We start from the raw sequence: 12,896 nt of genomic DNA on the forward strand, positions 1-12,896 counted from the left end.
TTGAATATTTATTCTATTTTATGTGTGTCACAGTGTTAGTATTCAGGCAACTGTACTGGCCTGCCCTTGGGGTCCTTACAGAATATGTCCTCAGCTGCAGCCTTAAGAGTAACCCCTGTGCACGTTCGCTTCATTCCCTTTTAAAAGGTGGGCCTTGCCCACCTCCTGTCTCTTCCCCCACCCCTCTTTCTCTTCTGCCACTCTAATCCCCAGGGAGCAGTCTCTGCCCCCGTCTCTGCCCCCATCTTCTCTCTCCTCTCCCAACAAACCTCCCATGTGAGCCTTGTTGCATGGCGTGGCTTCCCTTCTGGGCATTTTAAAATGAATCACAGCACAGAGAACCTCAGAGCATCTTTCCCACTTGATGTCTTCCCAATCACTCAACTCATTCCTCACCTACAGTTTCACGACATGGTGGTACTAGCCCACCTTCGTAGCGGCTGCTTAGACTAGGAGAGATGGAACACCTTGGTCAGGATCACTCAGTTCCTAAGTAGAAGAACCAGGAGTTGAGGTCAGGTTTGGGTAGCAACAAACTGTCCCTGTGGTTCAGATGTGGATCTCTGTGAAGGGCTATGGTTGGGGGACTTCTCTCCTACCCGGAGCCAGGGAGGAGCTGCACACTCAGTGAGAGATGTAGCTAGCTACAAGGACAAGGACTTCTCTGCTGCCAAAAGAGTAGCCAAAGGGAGGGAGGGAGGAAGGGAGGGAGGGAGGGAAGAAGGGAGGGAGAAAAGAAAGAGAGAGAAGGAGGGAGAGACATCAGTATTCCAATCACAGGCCTGAGGAAACAAAGTGGGCAAGGGTGCTTGCTGTACAAGCATGAGGTCCTGAGTTCAAATCCCGAGACCTGATGAAAAAGCCTATCCTGTAACCCCAGTAATGTGGGGGCAGAGCAGAAAGGAGAGGGTGGCTGGGACTTGCTGGCCAGCCAGCCTAGCTGCATCAGTGAGCTTTAGAGGAATACGGCAGAAAGAAATAGAAGATACCAGACACCCCCTGGCCCTCTCAAACCCCTCCACTCCTGCACACACCCCCACAGGCACTGCTTCATACGCCACTGATAACACACACTCTTCCGACCACCATCCCCTCTGCTGCCGCCACCCCGAATTGGCCTAGTTTACCCAGAGACCAGAGGACATTGGTGGAGACTCCCAGGATGAGCCCTCCTCCTCTTGGGCAGCAGCCAGGAAAGTGGACAGAGGGACCAGACAGAATAACCACCATGGGGGCTGTATTTATTTTGCAAGAGGAAACTAAATTGCCATTTTCCAATGCAGCTAGAGCAGCCTCTCCTACTCCCTGGTGTTTTCGCCTCCGTGTCCCAGCATGGACTTTGTGTGGAGACATTTATCCTTTGTCCCCAGGTGACTCTGAGAGCCAGTTATCAGCTTCTGTTGGCAGGCCACCAACCCTCCTTTCACAGGGGCTAAGATACAGGCCACTGCCCTTCTCTGGGACACAGGGCTACCCGGCCCTGTTACCCCTGGTGTTCCTCTGTGGCCTTTGCTAGGCATTTTAGGGCCTTGTGACTTCCCAGGGTCCCTCCACCCTTAGGTTTCACTGACCTAGGCAATAACTTTGTTTCCAGATCCACCCAGGTCCGCTACCCCTTTCCCAGCTCACTCATCTCTGTAGCCTTTCCCAGCTTTCATCTTGAACAACAATTTCTTATCTTCTTCTCCCTTCTGGTTCAGTTCCCTCATAATGGGGGCACAATGATATTACTGACGATGACGCCACCCCTCCCCTCAGCACAGCCAATCAGGCCCCTGGCAAAGCTCTCCCCATTTGGAGCTGGCAGTCTTTGATGGCCAGCCTCCAGACTATCACCTCATGATCTAAATAGTTCAAACTGAAGCCCAGGGAGATACAGGGACCAGGTCAGAGTTAAAGACTTGGGCCTCCTGCCCAACGTACCCTCAACTATACTATGGAAGCAGCTTTGGGTGAATTGTTTGGGGGACAGTCCAGTGTTTCTTAGTCACCTGACTTCCTCGGTTAGGATAGCATCACCTGTGACTAGCAGACTCAGTGATCTTCTTAGGGACATTTTTTAGTGTGACAGCAGAGTAGAGATCACAGAAAGCTACACCAAGGTTACAATATAAAAAAAACTAGTTGACGGGGAAATACCTGGGCTTCATCTAATAAAACATGCATACATACACACACACCAGAAAAACCCATGATACACAAACACAGAAAAGTTGGGTGCTATATAAACATATTATGGAGGCTATTCCTTCTGGTCCAATGCTTTTGGAGCTTCTCCTTTCAGCTCCCTAGCCCACTCTTATTCTTGAGACAATTTCCTCCTCCTCGTCCTGCTCCTCCTCCTCCATCTCCTCCTCCTCTTCTTCCTCCTTTTCCTCCTCTTCCTCCTCCTTCTCTTCTTCTCCTTCTCCTCTTCCTTCTTCTTCTTTGACTTTTTGAGACAGGACTTCTCTGCGTGGCCTTGCCTGTCCTGGAACTCACTCTGTAGACCAGGCTGACCTTGAACTCACAGAGGTCCGCCTGCCTCTGCCTGAGTGCTGGGATTAAAGGCGTGCGCCATTTAGTTTTATCCGTCTTAGTAAATGGCTTCTATGGTTGTTTCTAGCCACGTGTCCCTGGTGCTATCTTTTGTCTCAGGACACAAGAGCCCGGAATCTGGTACCCTGTAGAAGGCAACCAGCTCCATGGGCTCACAGAGAGCAATAAAGAATCCAGAACTGTTAAACACACAGGCTTTTCTCTTCAACAAGAGGGATGTGTATGCCTGTTTTCCATCCAGAAGGCTGGGAGTGGATATGTTGACAACCTTGTAACCTTTATTATCTGTAGAGCCAAGCCTCAGCCGGATCACCTATTCTTATGAAAGAGGTTCAGTGTACCACCTGCCATGTTGTTTTTTCTCTCAAATTTTAAGAAAATTGTTTTCAAGCTTTTTTTTTCCTGTGTCTGTTCCTAAATTCTCTTACCAAACTATAGACCCACAAAGGGAGCCCTGATTTCCCCCAGTAACAATAGGAACGCCTGCCAACATCTCCTGTATACAATCTGCACTGAGTTAAACTTTATCTTTGCCAAATTAATGTCCAGTCAGATCTTCAGAGAGGGGGCTTCTTTGGAAATGGGGTGTAAGCAGGTGTAATCGGCTAAGATGAACTCGGATAGGATTGTGATGGGCCCTGGTCTGCTGTTTGGTGCTCTTATACGGAAAGACATATAGATAGAGAGGGGAAGACAGCCCTGGGAAAGCAGAGGGGTTACAGATGCCGCATCTCCAAGCCGAGGAAGATGAGCAGGAGCCGTGACCTGTAGAAACTAGAACAGAAGCAAGCAGTGTTCCTGTGAGCTTTGGAGGAGTGTGGTCCTTTCGCATCTGCATTTCAGGCCCCGACTTCCTGAACTAGGAGAGAATGCATTTCTGCTGCTCTAAGCCATCTAGATTACAGGGTTTTTGTTATAGCAGCTGTAGTAATAAACATACAGTTCACCTTAGAGGAAGCTTTCTGGTATTAGGAGAAATGGCTGCTTGTGGCTGCCTGCCAACTAGCTTTTCCTCCTTTAACGAAAGGGGCAAATCCTTGCTTGTGTTTAGGTGTCCCTGAATGGCCCCATTTTGGGGTTCCCACTCATGCCTGCTTTAGTGCAGATGCTTCTATGTGCTATGAAATAGCCCCCCGTTACCCTCCCCCAATACTGTACTCCTTGAGAGCAGGAGGGCTTTCCTGCGTGTTCAGTCCGGATCTGGAGCCAGGGGACTCCCGGCAAACCCACTTGGGTTACATTCATCTCTTGAGGCTGAGGCTGCAGAATGGGCATTGGGACTAGCAGTCATCTCCGGTTCAGGGTCTGGATTTGTGCTGGGAACACCCATTTGCTCCAAAGTGTCCCTTTAAAGACAGTGAGGAGGTTTTCTGGGGGCCTAGAAGTCCTGAGCCCATTGGCTAGACCTTCTGGGAGAACCGGGGTCAATTTGCATAAAAATGAAGTCTGGCTTCATTGAAATTCTCCTCATCTTGAGTACAGCAAAACCAGGAAGAAAAGGGAAGTTTTCGTCCTGAGCAACTTCACTGTCTAGGGACATTCTGAGCTTCTGAGAATAGAGAGGAAATGGGGCCCTCTGGGTCAATCCAGGCACCGCCTACCCCTACCCCATGCCCGCCCCCACTGCCCCAGTCAAGGCCAACCTCTCACTGTGGGAGACCAGCGCTGAACAGCGCTGTCTTTGGTGAATGCCCACAGCGGATGCCACGCGGTCCTGAAGCAGGATACTGCTGCCTGACCAGGGACTCCAACATGCCCGACAGCAGAGATGCCCAGCAGCAAGGTGCCTTGGGGACCACCCAAAACAGCTCCCAAACAAGGTGAGTCCAAGTCAGGTCTCAGCACATGGAGCTTGAGGCCCGGCCGCGTTCATTCTGTTACAGGGGCCGGGCAAGCAACGTATCTTTCTGAGCCTTGGCTTCTTTACCTGATCTCTGTGATGGAAAAGGAACGAGTTAGGGACGCTTGTCCTTTGGAATGCCATTTAATGTGTCTGTTTTTTCTGGTAGCCATAGAAGCTTGATTGAGGAACGAGTTACACTGCCATTAAAACAGGTTTCAGTCAACAGGCATGTCCCTCTGTCTCCCGGGGTTGGTGGGTGAAGTGGCACATAGCATATGGGGGTCAATGGCCGATAAGTTCAGGGAAGTGCCCATGATCCCAGCCCCAGCCTGCTGAATGACCTTGGCAAGTCCCTGGCCCTCTTTGTCAGTACATGACCAGTGGCTGAAGTTGTCCAAAGCCACTGATTTGGAGGAACTGCATCTATGCCCCATGAAGGAAAGAAATAGGCAGAACACAGAATAGTGGAAGACAAGGGCTCAGGCCCAGCAGTGTGCTAAGTGGCTGGATTGTATACAGGGGAGCTCAAGGCTAAGTGCCAAGGGCTGAGTAGTAAGTGCAGATCCTGCAAGGATATGGGTTCCAAGAACATGGCCACTGTCCTCATAAGGGCTGTGCAGAAAGAAAGGTAGGGTGGATGGGAGGATGTGTTGATCTGTCCCTTAAGGTCCTTGGAACAAATTCATCAGCCACAAGCAGTACCCTTGCCCCTGTAAGGGATGCAAGTATAGGGGAACAGTTGTGGCCTTGGACATGGGCTGTTGGCACAGAAAGGTCTAGGCCCTGGAGGCTCTGGGTACAATCTCTCATGAGCTCAAAGAGCAGGGGCTAGCACACCATCCCAAGTGATGCTCATAGATGCCTGGGAAGCTCAGACCTTGAAAAATGAAGAACAGTGTCTGCTGGTTTTCAAAGTCACCTGTCCCACTAAATGAAGGGTGAGTAGGGTCAGTAAGCCCAGTTTTTGCTGAAGTCTGTATGTCAGGTCCATATTGACAGGGACTTGGCCACCAGGGAGAAAGCTGGGCACCTGAGCTGATAGGCCCTGGGTCTGCTTCACTGATAATACTGAGATGGTCAAACCTGGGGGCCGTCTCCAGCTTTGGCAGGAAGGACTCTGTTATGGGAGCGAGCACAGCCTCAGGGCTTGCAGGACAGACAAGGACTCCACCGCTTTCTCACTGGGCAACTTGGGATAAGTTGTTGAACCTCTCTGAGTTTTAGTGTTTCCCTCTGTGCAACGGAAGATGAACGGCCTGACTTCCCTTGACCTTGATCATGTTTGACAACGTCTTCAGGGGTGCGGGCTCACACACCACAGACACACAAACCCCAGGGCAGTGGCCAGGGCATCTCGGCAGCAGGCTGCAAAACTCAGGGCTTGGGCTCTGGTCAGGCTCTACTCCTGACTCACTCTACAACTCAAGGCAAGACATACCCTCTCTGAGCCTCAGTTTCCCCATCTGTCTGGCAGGGCAGGCGAAGGTACCCCAGCAGTCTTGCAGTGTAGCTACGAGAAAAGACCATTGGTTCCTTACTGGAGTCAGCAAAGCTCCATATCTGTGGCCAGGGACAGCTGCTCCTGCGGTAAGGATGGTTCCAGAAACCTCCCATAAGTTGAAAGACCCTTGCTTCCTCTTTCCTCCCTCATACTGCAGAAGGGTTGGCTGGCGGTGGAGGAACAGGTATTAGGGGTGCCTAGAACTGGTGTACCTCTCGAGACTGAGGCTATAGAGGATGCTATCTACCGGAGGCTTTATTGAGCATGCCCTGAGCCATTAGGTCTCAGTCATATCAGGTTCCAGGTCTGGGAGAAACACCCCAATGAAAGGAAGTCCTTGAGAACGGGACAACTGGTCTCAGGTTTGAAAGGCTATGGTCCCAGGGTGGTAGCAGGGGCAGTGTGTTTGTGAAGAAGTGGCCATCAGACCACCAGGCTGGGGCCAGGCTAACTCATGGTCTGGAGAGTCTGAGGTGTTCTACTTGTGATGGGCAGGCCTAGGGCAGCCAGCCGGAGAGGAGGAAACAGGTGGCTGCATCCCTTCATCCTTCCAAGGCTCCAGAGCCACTGGTGGCGGTGAGCAGTCTATGGCAAGTAAGGAATGGCTCCGGTGGTGGCCACAAAGGGACTGAATGTGAGGTAGCCAGGGGAAGTGAAGCAGAAAATTGGTCTGTAGGATTGCTGGCTCTAAACTGCCCAAACTCACCCTGAGCGGCCTGCTACTGTCTTAGCTCTGCCTGACAGAAGCCAGGTATGGAGAGGAACCCCTCCCACCCCCGAGAGCCCATGATGGAAGACAGTCCAGGATGCTGCAGCAAGCTAGGCAAGAGATGCTGTCCTCGCAGATAAAGCTTGCTAACGGTGGCAGGGAGGGGTCAATCCATCTCACCAGCTTGATGGCTTAAGAGGAACAACCACAGGGAAATGTTACCAAAAGCACAAGTGTCCTTGGCATTGGGAACACACAGAGCCTTCTAGTTCTGGAGATTCTCCCGACTCCCACTGCCCACTTCGCATAGTACAGAAGTATGGCTGCTCTTTCTTTTCCTCATGCTTTGATATCTCTATTGTTTTCCTCTGTTCTATAATATGCCCATTCATAACTCAACATCACTTATTGTCAGATCTCCAGGAATTGCACTAAACACAAGAGAATGTCAGAGACTACAAAACAAGCCTCTGCCTTAAGGAGTTTACACACCAGCCAAGAAGGCAAACATTAATAAATAATTATGCCATGAGTCATTAAACTTACAGTTTAATGATAGGTATCAAAAAGGAATTTTAAAATGTGTGAAGAAAAATGCTAGTGTGTGTGTGTGCATGTACGTGCATTCGTGCATGTGTGCATGTGTATAAGTGCATGTGTGTGCCTGTGTGTGTACATGTGTGTCTGTGTACATGGATGTGTGTGCGTGTGTGTGTATGTGTGTGTGTGTGTGGACATGTGTGTGCGCATATGTGTGTGTGTGTGCGCGCGCGCGCGCGTGTGTGTGTGTGTGTGTGTGTGTGTGTGGTGGGGAGGGGGACTGGTGAGATGGCTTAGCCAGAAGAGTTGCCTGCCACCAAGCCTAACAATTTGAGTTCAATCCCTACTGCAAGTTGCCCTCTGACCCCCACATGCACATCCCCTTAAACACACAAATATTTTTTTTTAATGTAGTAAAAGAAAAGAAAGGAAAAAATATACAGGGCCAGAGAATTATACACTTCAAATGGTAAAAATGTTAACTTTTAGGCTATATTTAATTTATCGTGATAAAATAATTTTAAAGTTAGTAATGTAAAAAGAAATGGAGGTAATATAATAGAGATCTGACTTTGTCTTGGAGACTAAAGGAGTCTTTAAACCTGAGGCCTGAGCCGGGCGGTGTTGGCGCACGCCTTTAATCCCAGCACTAGGGAGGCAGAGGCAGGCAGCTCTCTGTAAGTTCGAGGCCAGCCTGGTCTACAAGAGCTAGTTCCAGGACAGCTCCAAAGCTACAGAGAAACCCTGTCTTAAAACACCAAACAACAACAACAACAACAACAAAATTCGAGACCTGAAAGGTAAGCAGAATTTCATTGGGGAAAGAGCTCTATAGGAAAGGATGGGAAGGACCTTGGTGTTCAAGGCCAGTGGGCACAGGACAGAGTTGGGACTATAATGGCCACAGGAAGTCAAGGTGTTGGTGTCGGGAGTATCCAAAGGGCAGGACCTATCTGGAAAGTCAGAGTCCCTGAGGCAAACTGGGCCTGGTCCCAGATATATGACATTCAATCTGGGTATCTTCAGACTAACCCACGTCAGCCCTGGGTCCTTGCAGTGTTGTCAATTGTTAGCCAGGGGCAGCAGAGGCCAAGCTGGCTCAAAGCCAAGGATTGGGACCCAAGCTAATCGCTGTGTCCCCAGGTAAACCCTTTTAAATGACATATGCCCTCCCAGGCCGGTGGGTTCTTTCAGGTCATAGTCTTACCCATTCGGTTACTACACCAACACAGAATCAATTTACTTCAATCTACTCTGACTTGAATCCCTCTGGGGAAGGAGAGTTTGTTACTTAATTTCATCACCTCTGTAAAGGACAGCGGTGGGAAGAGAGAGTTCTGTTAAACACCCAATACTTCAAGAGACCCCCGTGTTGCAGAAAGGATTAAAGAGCCAGACAGTGAGGCTGTGGGGCTGTGGAGCTGTGGAACGCTATCCTCTAGGCGTTGAGTGCTTACCACACTCGTGAACTCAGAGCAACTGGGAGGACCGGCACAGGACTGAACCCTTCAACACGCAGTCATGGCTGAGGGCGGGGCCCATGGGGTCTAGCCCCTCCTCCAGGTGTTATTGGCAGCTGATGATGAGGGAGGGGCCCATGGGGGTCTGGCCCCTCCTCCAGGGTGATTGGCAGCTGACTGTTGTTGCAGGAGTGGGAGTCATTGTCCTTAGTGGTCCTCCGCTGTCTTTAGTGGCTACTTGTCTATGCTGCCACCATGTCCGTGTATGCAGCGCTGCCTAAACTCCGTGGACCACAAAACCAAATTCATGACAGTGCGGGGCTGGAGTGATGGCTCAGTGGTTAAGAGCTCATCTGCTCCTGCAGTGGTTCTAGCTCAGTTACCTGTCCATGGCATAACTGCAGTTTCTGGCCACCACAGGCACTGGTACGTACGCACTCCACCCCAACGCTCACTTGATTAAAAGAAATAAACATAAACCTTTAAAGAATGATAGTGGGAGGAAGGAGCACCTGATGAGAAGAGAGACTTGGGGCAAGGAATGGGGATAAGCTAGGGTAGGTGGTGACTGTGGCCAGAATGTATTATATATATGAAATTTCCAAGGAATAAATTCATTTTAAAAATTAACAAATTGAAGTAGTTAATTAAAAGAGAATAGTCTCCTGGATTCCTTGTTGTGACTCCTGACAGAGGCTTGTGTGGAAGATGCTCACAGAGAGCTGGGAAACTCTAAAGGCCACGATCACAGGAGAGACATCTAGGCCTGGCTCTCTGAGCTTCCACTTGCAGAATGTCCGTCTGAAGAGTTGAGTAGGTGGATGGGGTTTTATTAACGGAGGCAAATGTTTCCTACCGTGAAACATACTGACCTATAGGTGATGACTTCAGTGTGCACACCATATGATCAACAACCCAACTTTAATATGGAAAATACTCATCATTCCAGAAAAATCTTTTACGTCCCCCCATTTCTCTAGTCATTCTTGAACGTCATGTGTGTAAGTCACTCCACACAGACTGTGCCCTTTTGTGCCTGGCTCTTGTCACATTTTATGCCTGAGAGGCCATCCATGTCATTAAGTGTTTCTGTGGTACATTGTTTATTCTTTGGATTGTCAAGCACATCTCTGCTTCCTTGTGTAGATACCACAATGTGTTTATTCTCCATTCTGCCAAGGGTCATTTGAGTTCTTGTTTTATTTGATGTATGTCACACTACCACCAACAATATCTTGAACTGCTGTAACCTCTTTCAGAACATACGTAATTGTATTTCGAGTTCTCTTGGTAACACAAAATATTCTTTCTGTCCTGAGCTCCTTAATCATATCCATACCCCACCACCAAAAGTAAAGTAAAAAGCCATATTCACAAGTTGCCAGTGATAAGGATGTGTGTTATTATACTGGCATTGGCTGGAGACCTTAGTTCTTTGCCAATGGCCCTCTCTGTGAGCTACTTGAGTGTCCTCACAACGTGGTGGTGGGTCAGCAGGGCTACTAGGGATGTTTGAGAGTCATGGCTCACATGTCTGGAGCCTGTGCTGGGGACACGCAGTATGCCGAGTGTTCTAGGACTCTTCAGCATATATGTATTTCTATGTGTCTTCCCTGAATGATGTCACCAACATGCCTTCGAGGTAGGCAGATTTCTGACATCATGGGTCAGGGATCCACAATCACCTACTTTGAGAGTTAGGTGGAGACTTTGCTTTTTCTGACCCAGCCTTGGAAGCTAGGCACTTCCCTACAATGTTAGGAGCCAGGCATTGGGCTAGCACTTATTAAGGGTGTGGGTGGGATTAATCAGACTTCACCAACTGATGGAAGCAGTGTTGCGAATGTGCAGGATGGCCAAGCATGGTGACACGTGCTTATACTTCCAACACTCAGGAGGATGAGGCGTGAGGATTGTGAGTTCAAGCCAGGCTGGGCTACACAGGGAGACCCAATCTCGAAAAAGAATTTGCAAACATGATTTCAACCTATTACAGCAGTTTTTGTAAGAAATGTTTCCGTCTTTCATTTGTGGGAAAAAATGCCGTTATTTTACCTTCCTTTTAAAGGTGAAGAAAATTCTGGCTTGCATCCAAGGATTTGTTATAGCCATACTGACATCTCCATGGCTTCCATGGCAAGCGGCCAGTCACTTCTGCCTTCTCCTTTTGTTAATGCGTCCTCCCCCCACAACCCTCCATTTCTTTTAAAATATTGCCTTTGTCTGCACCCATCAGCATTTCGATGCCTTTAATCTGAGGAAACCACTGATTTGTCTCTGCTGAGACATTCTATCGAGACAAGCTGATGTACAGCCTATTGAGAGTGACCTCTTAGCAGCTGTGTTTTCACGACTCAGTCATCATGTAGCGTGTATTATTGTCTCCTTCTGTCTGTCTGTTTGTGTATGAGGGGGGCTGAGGCAGGGTCTCACTGTGCCACCCAGGCTGGCTTTGAACCCAAAGCAATTCTCTAACCACAGCCTCCCAAGTGTCAGATTAAAGGTGTGGTAGGTAGCTTTTCATTTCTTTTATGCCTAATTAATATTTCTTTATATGTCACAACTTGCTTACTCCTTCATCCATTGATGGGCACGTGGGTGTTATAACCATCAGGCTGAGAATATCCATGTTCAGTTTTGGTGTCAACATCTCTTTTCATTTCTCTTGGGTATATGCCTATGAGGGAGTTGTTAGGTCATATGAAATTCATTTCATAACCTTTTAAAATTTTATTTTCCTGTTTGAGACAGGGTGTCATTATGTACCCTTGGCTAGCCTAGAGCTTTCTATGTAGACTAAACTGTCCTCGAATTCAGAGATCTGCCTGCCTCAGTCTTCCAGATTTGGGGGTTAAAGGAGTGCACCTCATACCCAGCTCAACAGATAATCTTCGAGAAGCCGGAAGAAACTGTCCTCTGAGCAGTTGCAAGGGCTCCAGCGTTTCCATACCATTGCCAACTCCCTTAACTTTGGGGATTACCACAACCCTGGTGGGTGTAAGCTGTTACTTCATATGGTTTTGATTTGTGTGTCCCAGTGACTGAGACGTTGAGTAACCTCTAAAGAGCCTATTGTCTTCTTCAGAAAGATGTCTCTTCAATTCCCCTTTGTCAATATTGTTCATTATTGAGTGATAAGTGTTCATTTACACATTCTAAACACAACTCTCTTTACCACCATCTGATTTGGAAGTAGTTCCTCTAACTTTCTGGGTTAGCTCTTCGGGTTCTTGATTGTGTCCCCTGAAGCTTGGATATAGTTCTAATTTTGATCACAACCAACTTATCGGTTTTTCTTTTGTTGTTTATATCTTCAGTACCGTGTGTGAGAAATCTTTGCCTAAGTCACAGTTACAAGATTTACTTCTTCCAGTGTTTTCACAGACTTAGCTTTTCATTAAGTAATTGAATTCACATTGAATTAGATCAAATAATGTATATTAGTTTGCTTCCTTTTGAGCTTCTGTTTTGCGGCTGGCAGGGGAAGAGCTTTGCCTCCATCTTCCTCAGCCACCTCAGCTTGCTGGAAAGACCCTTCTTTCTCTGTTGGGTCGTCTCATCTTAGTGAAGATTGGTTCGCTGTGAACTTACAAGAAACGGGAACTCGTTTCTGAGTTTTACTCCACTGTACTTGTTAATGTGTCCACAAAACACACCAGCACAAGGGGAGACCCCTCTACATGGGCCCACACAAGCATGTACCCACATACATCACAACACACACATACAGATACCCAGCGATCAGCACAAAATGTATACACATCATACATATACACAGACAGACTGACTGAGCGACAGACAGAAAGACAGACAGACAGAAACACACACAATGGATTGTGACTATTTTTTCCCTCTTTAATTCTTCAGTTTGTCTTAATAACTGCTACGAAGCCCTGGTATCTTCATTTCTATATCTGTGTCAGACCAGGGGTTGTTTCTCTCGCTGTCTTTCCCCCTTGATTGTGCATATTTTCAGATGTTTAGTCTTTCTTGGCTGAATGATCAATATTATGAATTGGGTGTTAGAAGGATTAAGACTATGTTAGTTTAAAGACTCTACTAACACAAATATAATAAACCCGTTCCTTAGCCCACCATGTCTGCTGTTCTGCGTCAGTTGTTTCTAGGAAATCCCATGTTGCTAAGACATAGAATGGAACTGGAGGCTTCATGGAGTGGGGGCGGGGGTATATAGCTCAGGGCAGAGATTACCCAGCATGCACAAGTGAATTATTCAGCTTTATTCAATTCCCAACACCAGAAAACAGAATAAAAGCAAAAACGTGAACCCTGGAGTCTGCTCAC

General features: G+C 48.0%; 1 protein-coding gene across 1 annotated transcript in view; it reads left to right on the top strand.

Moving 5' to 3' along the window:
- The first annotated feature begins 4,000 nt into the window (after window positions 1–4,000).
- Acsbg1 (acyl-CoA synthetase bubblegum family member 1) overlaps window positions 4,001–12,896 on the top strand; it is a 59,976-nt gene continuing 51,080 nt past the window's right edge. Inside the window, exon 1 of the mRNA XM_075965872.1 lies at window positions 4,001–4,358. Within this exon, the coding sequence (XP_075821987.1) occupies window positions 4,105–4,358 (254 nt within the window). The 5' untranslated portion in view covers window positions 4,001–4,104. The remainder of the gene's footprint in view (window positions 4,359–12,896) is intronic.

This window comes from Microtus pennsylvanicus, chromosome 3 (genome assembly GCF_037038515.1).
Source record: "Microtus pennsylvanicus isolate mMicPen1 chromosome 3, mMicPen1.hap1, whole genome shotgun sequence".
Taxonomy (NCBI): Eukaryota; Metazoa; Chordata; class Mammalia; order Rodentia; family Cricetidae; genus Microtus; species Microtus pennsylvanicus.